The sequence below is a fragment of the Capsella rubella genome, unplaced genomic scaffold (genome assembly GCF_000375325.1).
Source record: "Capsella rubella cultivar Monte Gargano unplaced genomic scaffold, Caprub1_0 scaffold_2, whole genome shotgun sequence".
Taxonomy (NCBI): Eukaryota; Viridiplantae; Streptophyta; class Magnoliopsida; order Brassicales; family Brassicaceae; genus Capsella; species Capsella rubella.
In genome coordinates, this window is record NW_006238922.1 from 3,316,056 (window position 1) to 3,337,467 (window position 21,412).

General features: G+C 33.2%; 5 protein-coding genes across 6 annotated transcripts; 2 read left to right on the forward strand and 3 right to left on the reverse strand.

Moving 5' to 3' along the window:
• Positions 1-358: 358 nt before the first annotated feature.
• On the reverse strand, positions 359-1,546 carry LOC111832006 (MATH domain and coiled-coil domain-containing protein At3g58410-like). The gene is made up of 5 exons (XM_023788036.1): positions 1,531-1,546; positions 1,303-1,430; positions 1,041-1,198; positions 500-759; positions 359-398 (listed from the first exon to the last, which is right to left on the reverse strand). Exons 2-5 carry the CDS (start codon positions 1,410-1,412, stop codon positions 393-395), a joined length of 534 nt encoding a protein of 177 aa, XP_023643804.1. The 5' UTR covers positions 1,413-1,430; positions 1,531-1,546; the 3' UTR covers positions 359-392.
• An 815-nt stretch (positions 1,547-2,361) lies between these two features.
• Positions 2,362-3,787, reverse strand: LOC17896005 (MATH domain and coiled-coil domain-containing protein At3g58410). 2 transcript variants are annotated; one of them, XM_023788035.1, is made up of 4 exons: positions 3,678-3,787; positions 3,429-3,576; positions 2,889-3,152; positions 2,362-2,745 (listed from the first exon to the last, which is right to left on the reverse strand). In XM_023788035.1, the coding sequence occupies exons 1-4, from the start codon at positions 3,785-3,787 to the stop codon at positions 2,362-2,364; spliced, it is 906 nt and encodes a 301-aa protein (XP_023643803.1). The 2 variants fall into 2 exon arrangements, with proteins under 2 accessions (XP_023643803.1, XP_023643802.1); XM_023788034.1 differs by having other exon boundaries at positions 2,889-3,175; positions 3,419-3,576.
• A 3,764-nt stretch (positions 3,788-7,551) lies between these two features.
• LOC17895347 (galactinol synthase 2) lies at positions 7,552-9,363 on the reverse strand. Its single transcript, XM_006302391.2, has 4 exons — positions 8,965-9,363; positions 8,399-8,722; positions 8,155-8,306; positions 7,552-8,068 (listed from the first exon to the last, which is right to left on the reverse strand). Exons 1-4 carry the CDS (start codon positions 9,295-9,297, stop codon positions 7,864-7,866), a joined length of 1,014 nt encoding a protein of 337 aa, XP_006302453.2. The 5' UTR covers positions 9,298-9,363; the 3' UTR covers positions 7,552-7,863.
• Positions 9,364-13,468: 4,105 nt separating this feature from the next.
• Positions 13,469-16,158, forward strand: LOC17895633 (AP-3 complex subunit mu). Its single transcript, XM_023787599.1, has 8 exons — positions 13,469-13,577; positions 13,679-13,778; positions 13,969-14,079; positions 14,175-14,264; positions 14,817-15,064; positions 15,153-15,362; positions 15,448-15,655; positions 15,739-16,158. The coding sequence occupies exons 1-8, from the start codon at positions 13,543-13,545 to the stop codon at positions 15,982-15,984; spliced, it is 1,248 nt and encodes a 415-aa protein (XP_023643367.1). The 5' UTR covers positions 13,469-13,542; the 3' UTR covers positions 15,985-16,158.
• Positions 16,159-17,515: 1,357 nt separating this feature from the next.
• Positions 17,516-19,040, forward strand: LOC17894481 (FBD-associated F-box protein At5g18780). The gene is made up of 4 exons (XM_023787540.1): positions 17,516-18,415; positions 18,497-18,646; positions 18,740-18,950; positions 19,033-19,040. The coding sequence occupies exons 1-4, from the start codon at positions 17,516-17,518 to the stop codon at positions 19,038-19,040; spliced, it is 1,269 nt and encodes a 422-aa protein (XP_023643308.1).
• Positions 19,041-21,412: the final 2,372 nt, after the last annotated feature.

Consider the following 21,412-nt stretch of genomic DNA (forward strand, 5'->3'; position numbering starts at 1 on the left):
AAGGCTACAACATTGACTGATAAGTATAAACTAAATAAAATCTACAAAGATTAAACATTGTTCAATAGAAGTTTGAGATAAAAAATGAACTAAGATAAAACAATAAATTGGATAATGTGAAGCATATGGGATCAAACATTAAAAATAATCAAATTGCAGTACACAAGACTAGCTAATTTTTTATATAATGGAAAATGAATATCTATAGCGGCAGTACACTTGCTTCACAAAATTTGACAACAGCTTGAAACATAAGTTCAACTAATAAAATGAGAAACTTCAACATGAGAACACCAAAATACCTAAGAATCCAAACTATCAAACAACATCATCGAATGATAGAGTAGTTCTGGTGGCCGACACCACAGCCTTCTGCTCCTCAGCTAGAGCATCTAGTTCTGTAAGGAAAAAAATATTCAATTGAGTCCACAAAACATATATTATTCACTTCTTATAAAACTAACAAAAAGGTTTGCACCATTCTTGATTACATACATACTTGTGAAGGAAGAACTTGAATCCAATTTACTGATGAAGCTTCCGCGTTATTTAGCTTTCTCTTCTTCATAGGGGAGCTTGACTCTATAGATTTGCCAGATGCATCCACTGTGCCAACAACTTCAAGAACATCTACCTCAGCAACAATAGTGAGTTCTCCATTCACAAGAAATCCTTCATCTTTGTTTTGCAGTTTGGTAAGGGGGATCATTAATCCATACCCCCAGTTAAAACCCATTTTATCAAACCAGCGATGTGATTCTGTAACAATAGTTAAATTAACATCAAATAATTTCTGCTAATCCATGTCAATTGTTTTCAGAAAGAGAACTATATACTTATTTGCTTTGCTTTGCTATGTATATATTATAATCTATAAGAAGATGGCTGAAAAACAAATTCTAGCAATGCTACTTTCAAACTAATTACTATGTATATATGTTACTGATACTTAAGCTGACAAAGACACTTAAGCATTGAACTAAATCAATCAAGTAGTTACTGACACTTAAGTTGACAAAGACACTTAGTAATATAGTTACTTCTCTGTACTAGAGTTTTCCCCGGCTGTGGCACTATAGTTAGCCGATATTTAACGAATCTTCTCCATACAGAAGGCAATGATTTATAATCAACAACTTGCAGAAACAAAGAGAAGTGATCAGCGACCTGGTTTCCCTTGGGATATGCACAAAGACGCCTGAAGAAACAAGAGGAAACAAATCATAAAACCATGTAATATAGATGGTGACTATACCTAGATCGACAAAAAAAAACATGGAAAAAATTAGTTTCTTTTTTTACCATTTGTAGCCACCGATCAGGACGGGATCAGAATAAATAAACTTCTCAGATTGCAAAGAGGAGAAGTTTTGAATCAGCCATACAAATTTCTTACCAACTTGCTTAGTCATTATATACTATTATAAGACCTAAAGAGGAAAAAAAAAAAAAAACCCTTTTAGTCAATATCGCACACACATGTCAAATCAAACACTATCGAGAAACAAAAGAAAAAAAAAAAAAACTAACAAGATTCTTCTTTCTACTCTTTTGAGTTCACCGATGTTTGGTCACGTCTTACAAAGTCACCGAGAAGTTTTGTCTTTTGAGTTGGATTCTACATGCAAGGAATAAATAAATGAAGATGATGCATGAATCTTGAATAGTGTGCGGGAATGCAAAGAGTCTCTACAATAAATAATTAAATTTGTTAGAAAAAAATAAAAAGAGGGGTATTAAAGAAGTTCTATGTACAGCCCAGTCCACTATAGTGATTACTTTATCAACAAGAAACTCTCTTAGTCTTTAGGTTAGAACTTTTTCTTCAATAACAATATGTCAATATCTCTCATTATAGTTAAGGATAATCGATTTTTTTTTTCTCAATTGTGTGTTATACTATAACTATTACGACCAAACCAAATATTGGTGGCAGCCATTACGGCCAAAACCTATGTTTTGTGTCATATTATTTGATTTGTAAATATGTTATATGATCACATTAGTTAGGAAAGTAGGTTAAATGATATAACGATATCATTTGTTTATTGTGACTCCATCATTATGAGGTAAATACAAATTATTCTCATCACTTTCTTGTAGTTTCTACATTGAATGTGTAAGGCTAGCTTAACAACTGTAAGCTTACGAAGATGTTGTTAAATATGACGACGTTTTTAACTATGGGGAACCGGTGGTTGGATCTTCAAGAATCTCGTTAATTTTGGTTTTGAGGATGATGATGACTTAGATAAACCATAGCGGCAATACAAAATGTGACAATAACCTCAAACACAAGTTCAATTACCAAAAATGAGAAACGAAAATATGAGAACATCAAATGCCTAAGAATCCAAGCCATCAAACAACATCATCGAAAGATAGAGTTGTTCTGGTGGCCAACAACACAGCCTTCTGCTCCTCAGCCTTTTGCTTCAACTTTAGTATGCTTTCTTCTGTTTCTTGAAGTTGGGCCAAAGCAGACTGCTCTTTCTCTTTATTTTCTTTCACTTGGTCCAGCTTCTTCTCCAACCAATCCACCTTAAAATTCACATCTTTCAGGCATGTCAGCGCAATGTTTGCATCCACGAAATCTTCATTGGAAATCTCCTCAAGTGACTTGCACAGTGTCTCGATTAAGCTGAGCAAGAAACTCATGCATGTTGTCCTGATATGTTGGCTCTTAGCACGGAAGTCAACTGCAATGTCTGGATGTCTTTCAAATATACATCTCACAGATTCTACCTACAAGTGAAAAAGAAATTTAATGAATAAGGAGGTTCACCTCAAGGAGCGAACCCAAGTATTGTTCTATCGAAAAACATATATGATCACACTTCTTGTAAAACTAAAAAAGAGGTTTGCACCATTCTTGATTACATACATACCTGTGAAGAAAGAACTTGAAACCCATTAACAACAATGCTTTCTTTTACTGATGAAGCTTCCACATTATTATCATCATTACTTAGCTTCATCTTTTTCAGAGGGCGGCTTGACTCTATAGATTCTTCTGATGCATCCAATGTACCAATAACTTCAAGAACATCTACCGAAGCAACAATAGTGAGTTCTCCATCCACAACAAATCCCTTCTTTTTGTCATGAAGTTTTGTAAGGGGGATCATAGTTTGAAATCCCCAGCTACAAGACTCGTTATCAAACCAGACCTGTCCTTCTGCAGCAGTTGATTACAATAGTTAATTAGTCCATATCCATTGTGTTCACACTGAAGTAAATCACTGGCATCCCTTAACTATTCTTGACAATGTAGATTCTAATTTGCAGCATAACAATACCTTTGATTATAATAAAACCATATGCTTTTCTTTTTTTAATATTAAATAAGAAGGTCGATCAAATAAAATACTGACAAAGAAGACCATTGAACAAAATCAATCAAGTAGTTCGATGTTACTTTTCGATACTACGCTTTTTCCCGGCTGTGATATATTTAGCTGAAATTTAACGAATCTTTTCCATCCAGAAGGCAATGATTCATCATCAGCAACTTCAACAAACAAATAAAAGTAATTATCAATGTTTCCGTCTCCCTTGGGACATGCACAAAGACGCCTGAAGAAAAAGAAGAAGAAACAAGTAACCAAACCATGGATGATAGATACTATTACTAGATGGACAATAGAGCATTGGAAATTGTTAGCTTCGAATGTTACCATTTGCAGTCACCGATCAGGACTGGATCAGAATAAATACACTCCTCAGATTGCAAAGAGGAGAAGTTCTTTATCACCCATACAATTTTCTTACCATCTTGCTTAGCCATTAGATACTACAAGACCGTAAGAGGAAAACAAAAAAAAAAAGTAACTCTGTTTAGTCGTTATCGAGAAACAAGAGAAAAATAAAACTAACTGGGATTCCTCGTTTTACTCTTACATTCAAAGTACAATTTTAACAACAAAAGTTAGCTAGATCTAGATATAATAAAAATTAACTAGTGTGCAAGAGAAGAACAACAAGTTCAAACTGTATATATGTTCGGAAACTATAAAAACATTCAGTGTGGCAGAAAAGGAACAGATGCAAAAAAGAACAAAAAAACAGAAGAACCTATGTTTGGTCTTACAAAGTTACCGAATGGTTCTGTCTTTTGAGTTGGGTTTTACATGCAAGGAATAAATAAATGAAGAAGATGCATGGGATCTTGATTAGTGTGCGGGAATACAAAGAGTCCCTGCAATTCACTTGGAAGCGATTTTTTAAAGTTGCCCAAAGTGGTTACTTTAATTAGGTTAGAACTTTTTATTCAGTAACAAACTAACAATATCTCTCATTAATAGTTAAGGGATAATCGATTTTTTTTTTCTCAATTGTGTGTTATACTACAAGTCTACAAATATTACGACCAATCCAAATATTTGTGACTACCGTTACGGCCGAAACCTATGAATTGTGTCATATTAATGATTTGTAAATATGTTATATGAACATTAGTTAGGAAAGTATGTTAAATGATATAACAAGATCATTTGTTCATTGTGACTCCATCATCATGAGGTAAATACAAGTTATTCTCATAAGAAAATTCTGCCAAATTTTTCTCGCCAAAAAATTCCGATCAAAACTTTCCAACCATATTTTTTCTGCAATTCCTTAAAAAACTTTTTATAAAATCTTGTAAATATTTTTAAAACCCTTAAGAAATCATTTCAAATCCCATGTAAATATTTTATAAGTCATCCAAAACCTTTAAAACTCTAGTAAACCTTTTAAAACCTTTGTAAATCCTTGAATACTCCTTTAAAAACTTTATAACTGTAGTAAATCCTTTCAAAACTTTTATTAACACTTGTAAATCTCTTTATAACTCTTATAAAATTCTTTTAAAAATCCTTGTAAATATTTAAAAACCATTTTAAACCCCTTGTAAACCCTTTAAAAACTCTTATAAACTCCAAAAACCATAAAAAGCCTCACTACTACACACAGAGGTTGAAGCATTGGTATGGGCATTGAAGTGTATGATCAATACAGCCAGAAAGGACGTGATGTTCATCACAGACTGCTCAGATTTGGTGGAGATGCTGTTTTCCCCAACTTAATGGCCAGCGTTTTCTCCATACCTAGAGGAGATCAAAGCAGATAGAGGGGAATTTCTTCTTTTTCCTTTGAAAGTATTTCGATGTTCCAATTTTAAAGCGGATAAATTGGCACGCAGAGTGCGTCTGAACCGCTTCTTTGTATCCATGTAAACAATGTTCCTGATTCTTGGCTCATTTGAGTCCAATAATATATGATGTTGACAAAAAAAAAACTAAAAACTCTTTTAAATCACTTTAAAAAGCATTTTGAACCCTTGTAAATATTTATAAAACCATTTAAGAATATGACTTTGAGGCTATTACAGTGGAGCGCTTACAGGACTTACTGCCTTTCTGGTGTTCGGCTGAGGACAAAGCTCTGCTCATTGCACCAGTCACAGCAGAGGAGGTTTTCGAGAGTGCTTTTTGCCATGCCAAGTGACAAGTCACCAGGCCCGGATGGTTTCACTTCGAAATTCTACAAACGAACTTGGGAGATAGTGGGACTTGAGTTTGTTTTGGCTATTCAATCATTTTTTGAGAAAGGTTTTCTTCCCAAGGGAGTTAATTCCACCATTCTTGCTTTTATTCCCAAAAACTTGGAGGCAAAGGAAATGAAAGATTACATGATTTCGTGTTGTAATGTGATCTACAAGGTGATATCTAAGATCATTGCCAACAAGCTTAAATTCATTCTCCCTAAATTTGTAGCACCAAATCAATCTGCTTTTGTTGAGGATAGACTTTTGTTGGAGAACTTGCTACTCGCCACAGAGCTCGTCAAGGAGTACTATCACAAGAGATCAATCTCAGGTCGATGTGCAATAAAATTTGATATTTCAAAAGCTTTTGACTCAGTTCAATGGTCTTTCATTAGGAATATGCTCATATGGCTTTGGATTTTCCTCCTACTTATGTTCATTGGATCATGTTGTGTATCATGACGGCTTCTTTTACGGTTCAAGTTAATGGCGAGTTGGCAGGATATTTTCAGAGCTCTCGGGGATTAAGACAAGGCTGCTCTCTTTCTCCATACCTGTTTGTGATGAGTATGGATGTTCTTTCCAAAATGCTTGACCGTGCTGCTGGTGAAAAGCGGTTTGGTTATCATCCTCAGTGCGAGGACGTCGGGTTAACGCATTTGAGTTTTGCAGATGATCTCATGGTCCTTACAGATGGGAAGCTTCGCTTCATTGACGGTATTGTTCACGTGTTTTCGGAGTTTGCACGAATCTCAGGGATGAAAATAAGTATAGAAAAGTCGACAATTTTCTTAGTGGGAACTTCTGGCCCGCCTGCTCATATGATCAAAGACAAATTCAGATTTGAGGTTGGTGTTCTTCCAGTGCGATATTATGGGCCTTCCCCTGGTTATGGGCCTTCCCCTCAAGCTGCTAGCGTTTGATCTTCTCACATAGACGTTCCAAAGCTTTTCGATTACACCGGATGTCGAGTTTATAGATACTTATATGAATTAAGCATGTGTGTTCTTAAATCATTGTCTATGCATCTTCAGGAGTTCTCCTAACAAAAACGACCTTTTCTTCAAAATCTTTGGTCTTGACATAAACAAGAGATCATGGGAAATCATGTATTCTATAGAATATTCTCGTCTCACCAGAACTGCAACATATGACAATCATTCCAGTGGCAACAGTAAGCAATTATGTTATCCTTACCACTCGTTCTCGTACCATATGGGCATTCTACGGTTCCAAACCCCATATTTTTCCTTGCAATTTTATGTCTTATACATACTTTGTGTCTTTTTTTGAGACGCTAGTCTCTGTCTACCAATAATTTAAGTTTTGTTGTTTATTACTTTGATAAAAGTTATTAGCATTGGAACTTCATCATAGATTACAAATATTAGTATGGAAATTATACAGGCATTTTGTGCAACATTTTCTTTTAAAATGGGGTTTATCTTATAAGTTCATTTAACATCAATTTTTTTTTCCGGAATAATCAAATAAGTTCTGGGCCAAAACCCATACATTCTTTCAGACCCGAAACTAGAGCATGTAAGACTCGAACCGGCGACCTCTGAACTTTTGCCAGAGATCTTTACCAATTGAACTATTAACATTAATTTTTTTATTTTGACAAGGTTCTATATTTCGCTTAAAATTTTCAAATTGTTGTATGATGAAAAAATTATATAAAGAAATGTGTGTACATATACTTTTTTTTTTTTATGTACATACATTTTACTTGTTATATGATTATTGCAATTTCCTCATCTGTTTGAGACATGGGCAGAACACGTAAAGTGATAGAAGCTGTCGAGATAAAATTTATGGATGGTCCGTGAATTATAGCTTTCTTTTAGGAATCTTATCAATGTGGACTCGCAAACATATGTATTCTAATGTGGGCATCTCTTAACTTCTGAATTAGCAAGTTTTATATAAACATGTTTGTGGAGCTCAAGTAGAATTGTGAATTCCATGAAGAAATGTTTTATACTTAATAAGATTTGAGACTTGAAAACTAGAGAAGGATAAAGAGCAAATGAACAATAGAAATGTAATTAAACACGTATGGTTATGTATAGTAAATATACTTTACAATATAGTAGGAAACATTGTTTCTTCCTCCTCAACAAGCTAGTATCGTACGTAAGTAAAAACGGAATTGGAGATTTAAAAACTCCTCCGAAACCAAAAAAATAAAAATAAAATAAAGATAGTAACACAATCTCATATAGTATATAACTATATAGATGGTTCTATGAACAAGTTTCATCAAACTAAGAAAATATATTTTCTTATAGTCGCAAAGAAGCGTAACAACAAGCTTGATAATCATAATGTCTCTAAGCAGCAGATGGAGCTTTAACGTACTGAAGCACACCAGCTTCGGACAAAGCTTCGACGAACTGCTGAAATGTCTGTTGTTTCTTATAGCCATCTCCAATAATGTTCTTGTAATCAAGAGACTCGTCGTTGTAAATGTCCCACCATTTCTTGACCAGCATCTTGATGTCTTCTCTATCCATGTTCTCTTCTTCTCCGGTGAATCTGATACAAATACAACAAAACAACGTTCAGAATATTCTAATTTTAGTGTAAAAAAGTAAATATATAAAGTATGATAGTAATTATACCTCCAAGGCTTAGCACCAGCAGCACAATAGTGAACAACTTTGACTTGGTCAAGCTCTATATTCTCTGGATGCCTCCAAAGCATGGCCAAGACCAAGTTATAAGCTGATGGTATTGGCTTATATATGTCCTTAAAGTACATATTCAAGAAATCCTATAACAAAAAAAACATACACAAATCAAATTATTGTAATATGTTTACGGTTGTAATATCCATAATAACTATTGTTTATCACTTATGTTTACCTGTTCAGCAAAAAGAGTGGGAGGCACGACTTGGAGAGTCTCCAAGAGATTATGATAAGTGGAGAGGTTTGGCTCGTAAACGAACATACCAGCGTTGAAGTACAAAGGCGGCTTAGGACCAAGCTCAGCCTCTGGCCATGTTACCTTGTCTGGACACTGTTGGCAATAACCAATCTTGTATTGTGGTGAGTGGCTCCATGTTTTCTCGCAGAAACAGTCCATGACCGCATAGAATTGGCCATCAGGTAGATCAAACAAGTGATCGATGTTTTCAAACACTTGTATGTCTCCATCCAAGTATATCATCTTGCTATACTCCACAAACTGCACGAAACCATATATATATATATATATATTTAATTATTTGTTATACATAAGAAATCAAATTAAAAGACAATAAAAATTAAACTAATTAAATTAACCAAAATTAAATTAATATTATTTTAATTAAATTAGAATAAACTTAAATATAACTAAATATTTTTTTTTTAAATAGTACTTAAAAAATAGAATTTTATTTTATGAAATTTTCAAAAGTAAAAATATGTATTTGTATGAATATATACCTTCCATATACGAAGCTTAGAGTAGTTGATAACATAGTAAGCCATAGCAAACTCGGTTTGATTCTCCGGTGGGTAAACCGGCTCTATCTCCTTAACAACACAGCCTTGATCCACCAGTTGCTTCCGGTGATCCTCCGGTACGTCGGGCAAAACCGCCACCACAAGTGGATACTTGCTCTCAGCTTTCCTTAAACCCTTAGCAAGACCCACCACTCCTTTCACGTAGTCACCGTTTCCGGCAAGAAACGTCACGTAAGCCCTCTTCTCTCCACCGTAAGCGGTGGCTGGGATGACCGGTCCGGTGGTGAGTTTGGTATTGATCTCAGGTGCCATCTTTGTAACTTGTCTTTTAGATATAAAAGTACTTGTGTTTGTGTTTTGTTCTTGTTTGAGTTTTGTGTGTAGTAGTGTGATGAGTTTGTAGGTGGAAGCTTAATGGTGCTTTATATAGGATTTAATGGTTAATTAATTAGACGATTAATCACTAATAACTTTGTATATAATATAATTAAATACGACCGACTACTAAAACGTTCCAGAGAAAGATTTTGATCCAATGGCTGTTACACAATCTTGTTTAATCGAACGGCTTACGAGATGCGCGCGAAGCTTCGTTTGAAATTAATTCAGGTGATGCCACGGCGTTCGACACGTGTCACTATCTAGACAGTTCGACTCATCAAACGTTTTATATAAAAAACAAGATCTCGTGGTGGTTGATCGGTCACTTATCAGTATGTTCCCACTTGGTATACTACGACGTCGTTTTAGCGATTTAATAACTATTACCTTGTGTGATTTTTTGATTGGATAATGGGGTGACACGTGTTAACGTGAAACGTACTTGGCGGTGATGATGCCACGTGGTACGAGAATAGTCTTTGTCGGGACCTGTTTTGGTTTAAATTTCTTGTGGGTGGTTTGTCTAACTGATGACCGACCGACTATTTCCGGTTACATGTTTTAGGTTACAATCAAAAAACAATTTTTAATTGCATTACAAATACCGGTAAATAGCACTAAACAAGTATTTTATATAAATGTACCATATACTCTATAAATTTTTAAAAATAGCACTAATTAGCATAATAACAATATTTTAAATAATTTTTTAGAATATTTTTTAGCATACGAATTGATTATTTTACACTAAAATATTTTTAAGTTATTAAAAAAATATTTTTATCTTTTCTTTGTAGAATACAAATGAACATGTAATACAATACTATTCGTTGGTAACAATCAAACAATCTGATAACAAATTCCACAAATATTTTGATTCAAACCAACTCATAAGTTCGGTTTTATTCTTTGACATATACATATTTACAATTATTTTGATATGATTATTACCAACCTTTTCAACATAATTAGTACTTTACACCAAGCGATTTCCCACTACTGCACGTATAATCTTGGTCCCATCTTACGACACCTTTGGCGAGGTATTAATTTATGTATCTGTAAATTCGATCTATTGAATTGTAATCCTATTTTACTTATCTTTATAATAATTTTGTTACATGATATCTACAATCTTATCTCTAAAGAAATTAGTCAATTTAAAACAGTCATATGATCTTGTTAACCGGAACATGGGTGGATCAAGATACCATTATTCCTATATTAGAAGGACATAATTGCTACGACAAAATTTGCGAAAAGCACGGATGTTGTATCAGAGTTCTATGTATTTAATACCGATATTGCAAAAGCAGAGGTAAAGGTTGCGGAGGTAAGGCAAATAAAAACAAAGCCTACAAAATGGTTGTTTTGAATATAAATATTTTTCGAGGTTGTTATCAAATTGTTTGATTGTTACCAACGAATAATATTGTATTCTATGTTCATTTATAGTTTACAAAGAAAAGATAAGAATATATCTTCTTAATGAATTCAAATATTTTAGTGTAAATAGTCAATCCAGACATTAAAAAAAAAATTCTAAAAAAAAATTTAAAATATTTTGATTATGCTAATTAGTGCTTTTGAAATTTTTTATAGAGTATGTGCTATATTTGTCCAAAATACTTAGTTTAATGTTATTTGAAGGTATTTCTTAATATTTTATTCATGATGTATTTCATTCTAAATTTTAAATAACTTGATTGTTAATGATTTTTTCTATGATTTTGTGTTGAATTTAGGAAAGTTATTATGATTTAATATAAATCATGAGATTTAGTTTTTTTTTTCATTATGAAAATCTTTTAAAATCATTAAAAGTTTAATATTCAAAATATTTTCAACAAAGGTAGATTTTAATATAAAATTTCACATCACTTACTTAACAATATTAGATTTTATTTGATTAAAAATAAAATCATAATTTATATTTTCACACAAATCAATTCAAATGTTTTGCTATTTCTGTAACACTATTGAAAAACTAATAATATTTTCTATAGCAGTTTTTATGTAAAACTTTAAATAAAAAATTTAGAATTTACTAAGATTTTGGAATTAAAGTTTTTAATAAACTGAAATATCAGATTAACAGTTCAAAAACGAAACATGTGGAAGGAGTTCGTATGACCCACTATAACTGTTTAGTCTACTTATGGTAGTTTGTCCGACATTGGACCAACCGACCATTTCAGTCTCTTTTACGTTATAGTCTATAAGTTTACTTTTCAAATACAATCCAATTCGTCGGTAATACTTTCCATTTGTGTTAGCTCATGTCAAAGAATTTTTACAAGATATATTTTTAATAAATCCTATGATAAAAATAATTATTCAATATATGATGTCTCAAAAAGTCATCTTATTTATAATATGGTTACAATTACAATATCTCTTAAACTTTTAGAGGTAGATTCATTTTATATTGTTTTTAGGTTGGGTAGATAGATGCATTCGTCGTAATGGGGAGTTTAATAACTTTAGCTGTGTATTTATGAGTGGGCCGACCTTGCTTACTATAAGGAGAACAAACTCATAAGAATTGGATAATGTTAGTTTTATGGAATAGTGTCATTTCAATTTCTTTTGACTGTGATCCATTATGTCAGAATATTCTACGGAATCTATAAACTAAAATATAACTAAGGAGTTCTGATTTTTCAAGAAACCAAACAAACTAATGCTTACTTTTCTTTCATTTCGTAATCAAGAATTATGGAACTATTACCAAGAGTCATGCCGAGGATTTTTAAGGCTATTGATGGAAAATATGATTTAATATTAAAACATAGTAAAGAAAATCTTAATGTTTAGAAGTTTTATAACAAATTTGTTTCAAATTTTCTCTGTCAACATTAAATATATTACTTTGATGCTCAAAACCCAAGTCGAGGAAATATTCACTAATTTTTCGTACCAAATTATCCGTTTTAGTATTAATTCGTCGTAAAATCAAGATTATCTGAAAAAATAAAGACTCTTCTTTTTTTAACAGCTATTTTTCATTAGTGACTTGAAATTTGAAAGATGGTTCTCATATAGGATGTTTGCAAGGTACGAAGGTACATAGGAATAAGACATAAAAGAAATTTTATCATATAAAGGTTCTTTAATTAAACTATCTGCTGCTTTATTGTTGTGTGTCTCATTGTCCTAAGAGCATCTCCAAAGGGAGATGCTTATTTTGAGGTGTTAAACAAATTTTTATTAAATTTAATGATTAATTTGAATTTGTTGAACTCTTAAAAAATAATTGATTTTTTCTTCTTCTAATGATGAACTTTAATAAAGTGTTTTCTTCAAGTTGGCTATTGGAATTTGGGAATCGTCTCTCTTCGTTTGCATTATCACAAAGCTTCTGTTTCTAGCTTTCTTGTTGTTTTATTATATCTGTGACGAGGGATATGGTGTATGAACACTAATCGTTTTTGTTATCTCTGTCTTTTGTTACGAGGGATATGATGTTTGTCTGACGAAATCAAAATATATTGAATGGCTTTAATTGTCTATGTTTCTCTTCCCAGACCAAGAATGCAAAACCTTTTTTTTTCTTTTTCCTTATTTACAATTATAACCAATAATAACGTGACACGTGGCTTTAAGGAGTGGCCCTTAAACTTGTTAGTTTAGCATCGCTCCTAAACATTAAATCATTTACTGATTTATTTTAATCACCCTAAATCTTTAGCACCTCCATAATTTTTGTTAAACATCTCCCTTTGAAGATGGTATAAGAAACTCCACTTCTTCAAATTTCCTTCTCCAGAACTATCAGGTCTGCAAAAATTATTGTTTGTTTGGTTGCCGAAGCGGTGAACGCCGATTTGATTTAGCGGCAAAAAAACGTTGCGTTTGCCGCAGTCGCCTGCGGCGACCAAACGAACATGCCCGATATCACGAATCCAATTGTGAACTCCGAAATAAAAAAGCTGGTTATACTTGTGTAGGGAAAATACCGTCTTTGTAAAAATTTGGACTAAAATAAAAAGCTAACAAATTCTACATATAGTTATTTAAGCCCAACATGAGCCCATTAATCTACTATTTCAATCATATTTGAAGCCTCTGACTTGGTTAGAGTATTCTAGTTCGAAGCTAAATCTCAAACATGAACAAGTAAAACCAAAATCAAGAACACGAACGCAATCGCAGATTTGTGCATCGTTGCCAGAGATGCTTCAATGTATATTTCTCCTCTCGGATTCTGGGTTAGTGAATCTTCTTCAACCCTTTACAGATTCAGATCGAATTTGATTGATCAGTCTCTGGACTTGATTCATCTTATGTTGTTTGGGTTTTGTGTTCACAGAGAGGTAATGCTAGAGAAGCAGCTTACAGGTCATCGCGTTGATCGATCCATATGTGCTTGGTTCTGGGATCAATCTATTTCCCAAGGCGAGACCTTTAAGGTTAGTTTATAGCAAAAAAAGTTATCTTTTTTATTGTTTCTGCATAATTGTAAGTTCATTGATTCTTGGGTTTTGTTTGATTTGTAAAATTGAATCCAAAGTTCGAGACTTTAGCTCATGGGTCATCTTTAAATCTTGATTTGACTGTCTTGGTATGTGTCTTATGGATTCTTGTTTTTGTTTTGGATAGTCACTTTCAGTGATTGCTTCACCAACACATTACCTGTTTCAAATCGTTCGTGATGGCATTACGTTCTTAGCTTGTAGTCAAGTTGAAATGCCACCGTTGATGGCAATCGAGGTGAATCTTTTGCTTTCTTCTTTGTAGTTTTCAATTTTTGTGTAAAGGGTTGAATGCAGATCATGTGAAGTTTTTGTAACTTTGTGAAGTTTTAGTTCCTTTGCAGAGTTGCTGATGTTTTGTCTGATTACCTTGGTGGGTTAAACGAAGATCTCATTAAGGATAATTTCATCATCGTCTATGAGGTACTTTTGTTTAAGAGTATGCATTTTTATGAGTGTGCTCTTTTTGCTAATTGAAACTTTGGTAGCTGTTATGGTTTCTGCAATTCATCGGTTTAACTTCTGTGTGCCGTCTTGCTTCTCTTCTTACTTTTATTTCCCATTTTTGCGGATTTTGGATATATATACTGCGTCTTCTCGGGTGTTTAATCAACTCTGTAGTTGAGTATTCCTTATATTTGAACGGGAGAATATGAGTTAATCGTAAAAGTTGTTGCTTGTATTGTTATTGTTCTTGGATTGTTTTTGATAAAGTAGACAATTTAACAGTTTCCACCTTATGAGTGATTGATAAACAAAGCTTGCTTTAGAAAATACATCATAGAGCAAAATATAAACTGTCTTGGATTTTCCTTATATCCTGTGTACATGTTATGTTGATTTGCAGCAACTGCGAGATTTAAAAAATGTGTTATTAATAGCTTCTTTGTGTATGCCATAGTTTATATTTTTCTATGGCTTCACCCTTTCTTGGATGTCTTAAACTGAATAGTTGCACAATTTTTTTACTTGTAGCTTTTGGATGAGATGATCGATAATGGTTTCCCTCTCACAACAGAACCGAGTATCCTGAGGGAAATGATAGCTCCACCGAATCTGGTCAGCAAAATGTTGAGTGTTGTAACGGGAAATGCTTCCAATGTTAGTGACACGCTCCCAAGTGGTGCTGGCTCTTGTGTTCCATGGCGACCAACAGATCCGAAGTACTCTAGCAACGAAGTTTATGTCGAACTCGCTGAAGAAATGGATGCAATTGTAAACAGGTGTGTGCTTGAAGACGATTTCACAAAATCTTCATTTAACCTCCAAGACTCATCTTACTCAAATCATTTGAATACACTGACTGATCAGGGATGGAGAATTGGTAAAATGCGAGATTTATGGCGAGGTCCAAATAAATTCCCAGCTCAGTGGTTTTCCAGATTTGACATTGTCGTTTGCGAATCCGTCGATTCTAGAAGACATGAGGTTTCACCCGTGTGTCCGGTTTAGACCGTGGGAATCTCATCAAGTTCTCTCATTTGTCCCTCCAGATGGAGAGTTCAAGCTCATGAGTTACAGGTGTGTACTTTCACAACCAAACATTATTCTTTCACTATCTTGAAGAGTTATTCGACTGTCTAAGCATCTCTGATGTGCAATTTAGGGTGAAAAAGCTGAAGAACACACCTGTATATGTAAAACCTCAAATAACATCAGATTCAGGCACATGTCGAATTAGCGTGCTAGTGGGAATCAGAAGCGATCCAGGAAAGGCGATTGAGTCAATAACCTTGAGTTTCCAGCTTCCTCATTGTGTTTCATCCGCAGACCTCTCATCAAATCATGGAACTGTAACCATCCTCTCTAACAAGGTAATATGTTTGTCTGACTTTTGCTATGAGTTCAGCTTCCGGATTAAGAAAATGTCCGTTTGAGTAAGGACTTTGTTTTGCAGACATGTACATGGACAATCGGGCGAATCCCAAAGGACAAGACTCCATGTTTATCAGGGACACTAACACTGGAAACAGGGTTAGGACGACTTTATGTGTTTCCGACATTCAAACTCGGGTTTAAGATAATGGGCATTGCTCTATCTGGCCTAAGAATCGAGAAACTTGATTTTCAAACTCTCCCTCCTCGTCTTTACAAAGGGTTTCGTGCTCAGACACGCGCTGGCGAATTCGATGTCAGATTGTAGCTTACTAGTAATGGTCATACTTGTCAAAAGTCTTGACTTTGGGCTCCTGTGAATTGTTGTTTGTGCCAAATTGTTTTTCCTTTGCATCCAACGAGTTTGGTGATCGAAGTTACGATATTTTATGGGCTCTGATCGTTAGCAAGTAACATCGCGAACTTGGAGGTCTATGTTATTTCTTAGGGTGTTAAATCGTATCAAACCATCCATCCATCCATTTTAAATTTTTGTTTAGATACCATAATTCATAATCGAAAATCCACAAAATTAAACAAATCCAAACAGAAACCGTGTGTCTTTTTATTATCTGTTCTGTAAACCTTTCCAGTAATCTCTTGATGAAGAAGTAATGTTCATATGTTCATAGCTTAAACAGTTGAAAGTGGGATCTCTTACGACTCGGGAGGACACTAAAGTCGATTTTCCGAATAAATTCTACAACGATGCAAGATCAGAAGAGCTGCGGAATCTCTACTTTCTCTCAGGGACCTAAAGAAGCATTCAAAACTAATTGTGTGCGGTCTAAGTCAAATCAGAGGGATTGTCTACATCATGGTTTTGATGATGTTCAAAACTTATGTATCTTCTTCAGAGGATTGGACTAGAGGCACTAGATTGGCCTTGGATGTTGCAAGCAATGAAAATTTTAATACCAGATCTCTAGCTGAAGCTACCCTGTCGATTAACACTCATAATCATCATTTTTAGGGCTATATATTCCAAGAGGAAAGGTTTTAAATGTAAAAAGTGTGAAAATAAGTTTTTTTAAATTGTTTAGATTTAAAGCCAGATATGTGATGTAAAAAAAAATAAGAAAAAGAAAAAGAAACAAAAAAGTGACTTTCAATGCTTTAAAAATAAATAAAAAGATAAAAGTTTGATTGGCAAATTAATGACTATTTTTAAAGCCTTAAAAAGTGTTCTACCCATCGGTACATCAGTATTAAATTTAATATTGGTTGCAGCGTCCGAATCCATCTAATACCTCCAATCCAATCTTCTAAAAAGAAAATACCCAAGAGCTGAACATCATCGAAGCCACAGTGTGGATATATAGTTCCTCTGATATGACTTAAACCGCACCCAAGCAGCTTTGAATGCTTTTGTAGGTCCTCAAGAGATAGTACCTGATGAATATATATATCTTTCCAAAATGAAGAGGCTAAGTTTAAACAATGACCTAAAAATCATATATAAATATGTCTTGAACATATGTATTTTTTTACCTAATAAAAATCTAAAAATGTTTTGTAGGTTACCATTTAAAATGTCAAATATTATAGATAAATTATTACATTTATATATTTTTTAAACAGATCGTATTTATCCTTGTCGTTGAGATAACGATTAGATATATTAGAGCTTATCATTTCGTGTGTGTGTAAATAAGCTTTTGTAATGAAGAACAACTCTCTCTTACGCTTTGCAGTCCGTAGCATTTGTTGCTAGCATTTGCTATGCGCGTTTACTTTTTTAAATTCTATAATTAAACTCTGAATTTGTTTGCTTAGGGTTTCTGAACCAAAACGTGGCTATGGAAGGAGAAGTTGGCAGAAGTGGGGAAGATAGGATAAGCTTATTACCTCAAGAGTTGATATGTAAGATAGTAACTTTTCTTAGGCCTAAGGATGCTGTTAGGACAAGTGTTTTGTCCTCTAAATGGAGAAATCTTTGGCTAGAGGTTACTACACTAGACTTGAACACGGCTCATTTTCGAAATTACGATGCATGTGCGGATTATATCGATATCTTCCATAAGTACGGAACATACTTGAGTAAATTCAAGTTAACCATTGATAAACATATCTGTGGACATGAATTTTTCCTTTTGGAGCCATGTCTCGGAAGAGTGCTTAAGCGCAAGATTCAGCATTTTGAAGTTTTGAGTAGCTTCGGAGATTTGATAAAGATACCGTTAAACAATCCTATGTGCAAGGAGTTAGTATGCTTAAGTCTCAGTTTGGTTAGGTTGGATGAATTTGTGTCACTTGAGTTTCCTTGTCTCAAGGTTATGAACTTATCTCATGTCTTGTTTCCCTCCAATGACTCGGGAGCGATGCTAGTTCCATGTTCTCCGGTTCTCGAAGAGTTAGTAATAAGGAGGCCATTTAATATGGTAGCGGATTTAGATTTACGCTTTTGTTCTAAATCACTAAAGAGCCTATCTCTCTCACATATCTTTTATTATGATGGTCATATAGGCGGTCGAAACGCAGCTGAGATCGATGCTCCGAGACTCAAATATCTCAGCGTCAAAGATTGCCTAGACAAAATCATCAGAGTAACCAATATAAGTCCTTTGGCCAAGGTGGAACTTGATTTCATTGATGATAGTTATGAGTGTAGGGAAAGAAATAGGTCAAATAGCTTATATGATCTTCTCACCAATGTCTCAAGTGTTGTAGATATGACCATCTCAAGGAGCACTCTTATGGTATGTATCTCTCTAAACTTTTCTATTAGTCACTTCATATTATATAATATAGTTCTCTTACATGTTATGTTTTACTGGCAGTTGATCTATCATATGAAAGACTTTAACCCATTGCCCACATTTCAAGACTTGTCTCGTTTGAGCGTTACTATGCACCCATATGAGTCTCAAAAACTGTTACCATTCCTACTTGAGAGCTGCCCTAGTCTAAAATACCTTACCTTGGTCTTGGTGATGACTTTTCTTGAACTCTATACAACTTTTAACTTTATAGAAGAAAGGTGGTTTTATGTTTTAATATGGTTTGGATTTTTTTGATTATAGGAATTACTTGATGAGGACTATCAAGTAGAAAAGGAAACTAAACTCTCCAGACTCTTACCTTGTTGTTTGTTATCGTCCCTTGAATATGTTAATATCAAAAGCCCGATCACTGAGCAAGGAACTGAACTAGAACTAGTTAGATACTTTCTGAAGAACTCAGCAACACTGAAGAAGCTTGTGCTACGTTTGAATCATTCTTATGGAGAGAAACGTGAGTTTACAGAACTCCTTCAATATCCAAGATGCTCTAGTTTGTGTCGATTTGTTATTCTTTGACTTGATCTACTTTACAGGACTATGAGGTTTGATTTGAACTTTTTTTTTATAAAGATTGGCATCGTATGTTTTGTTATTCACCTCTTTTGACATAAAAATAGAGGACCACAGTTACGGTTTAATATATAAAATCTTATATGTTTGTTTTTTTTTTTTTTTACTTTTTCTGATGATAAATCAGAATAATATCTATTTTATGATATAAAATACATGTGGTTCAAGGTAAATCAACAACTTTGATTAATTAATGACGACGGTTAATATATTTTTAATGGTAGGTGGTATAATTTTGTATATTACAAGTTCTAACCGTTTTTTTTTCAACCACATATTATTTAAAATACTACTTTAATATTGGTAATCCGAACACACATTAATTAAAATACTATATTATGATTGTATAACCCAAATAGGAGAAAAATCGTTTACAAAAAAAACTTTTGAATCAGGCGATATTTTGCAAGATTAAGTAAGATAATCTGATTTAATTTTGAATTACAAGAACATAAATCTTAAATAAAAAAAATAAAAGAAAATGCATGTAACATAGGAAATCGTCTGAGAGATTGGAGGTTAAAAGTTCTAACCATTTTATATAGTTTGGTTACAACTTAATACGGTTACGATTAGATTTTGGACATGCCTACCAAGAATTGTCTGATTTGTGTTTAAATTTTAAAATAATTAATAGAATTATTTTTTTTCTTTGTAAAAGGCCTTCAATTAAAATACTTATGCCCAATGGGCTTACATATATCCATAATAGGTCCATACAATAACTCATTAGGGCCCAATATATAAAATCTAACCAAAATAAACCAAACAATAACAAAACCGACCCAATTTCACTCTACCAATCTTAAACTACAAACGCAAAACACGTCGTACGCGCCGTCCACAACTGCAGATGCACATCAGAACATAATCTCTAGTGTGCCTGGACGGCGTGGGTCGAACAGAGGAGGTGATCAGGGATCTATTTGCATCTCCGCCACAATAGAGAAGCTTTGAGGAAGAGGAGGAAATCGAGCTCTTGATGTCGAGAAAGCTTCAAACTCTGTCGCGAGATTGTAAGGCGGTAGGGATTAAAATCTAGGAAACCATCGACAGTGGCTTAACTTCACACTGCTAGAGTTAACCTCCCCTATCGAGCAACAACCTCATAAAACCTCTAGGATCTCCGATCTCAGATCTAATCGTTTTTTCTCTCACTCTTTGCCGTGAATATTTTCTCTTCCATTCTGCGTCGCTTCTAAACTAAAATAATTAATAATTTAATAATATTTTTTAATATCTATTAATATTTATTGAACACACCATGTAGTTTAATAGTTTATGTTAGAATTGTCATTGTTTCATAAATTCAACATAAAATACTGTACATATCGTCAATAGAGAAAACATAACTCTTTCTTGATTGAAAAAAGCTATGTATGCTAACATAATAACATCTATGCGTTGCATCACAACTCTTCACATTTTTTTTCTTTAGAATTTTATTAAATTTCAACTGTACACTTAATCTGTAGTAACACAAACACATGTATCTAAAAAAATCATGAATTACAACAGTATAATTTTAAACTTTATAAGCATTTGATACTATTATTCAAGTTTACTATATAACACATATCAAATACTAAAAATAATGAATAGCAGTAGGCTTATATATAATCTTTTGTCAATATAATTATAAAATCGAATAACAGTAAATAAGTTTATTTATCATTTATTATTTTTTATAGTAACATATTCGTTTAAATTAGAAGAAAATAAATATCAGTAGTTTTAAAACGCATCATTTAAATAAATGTTCCAACTAATATCATCTACCTAACTTAAATGTGTACAGTACACTGTGTATATTATGCTACAATAACTATTCTACAAATTAAATAGTAATGCATGGTAAGTTGGAATACTAATTTATCAATAAACAAAAGCGTGAACCTAATTGTCCATAATAGAATCATCTATGTAATAGTTCTCATAATTTTCGTGAACCTAACCAGTAATTTATGTATATCTCAAGAGTTCTTGGCAGTAGGATCTAAATTTCAGGAAACTTTTTATTTTATGATCTCTAGTCAAAATAATATATTTCTACTAATTATGTCCATTAATGTTGTTATATATTTCTTTTGGTTATCAGTCAACAAATAAGTTACTACTAAATTTAAACTGTAAATCTTTATAAAAATAAAAAATACATGTTTTATAAAAAATTTGACAACAGCAAAAAATATATTCCTGATATATAAAACTTATTACGATAATTATTATTCCATTACTTTTATATGTTCCAACAATAATAAATTGCATATATCTACTAATTATGTCCTCTAATGTTTTTATACTATTTCTTTTGGTCATCAGTCAACAAATAATTTACTAATA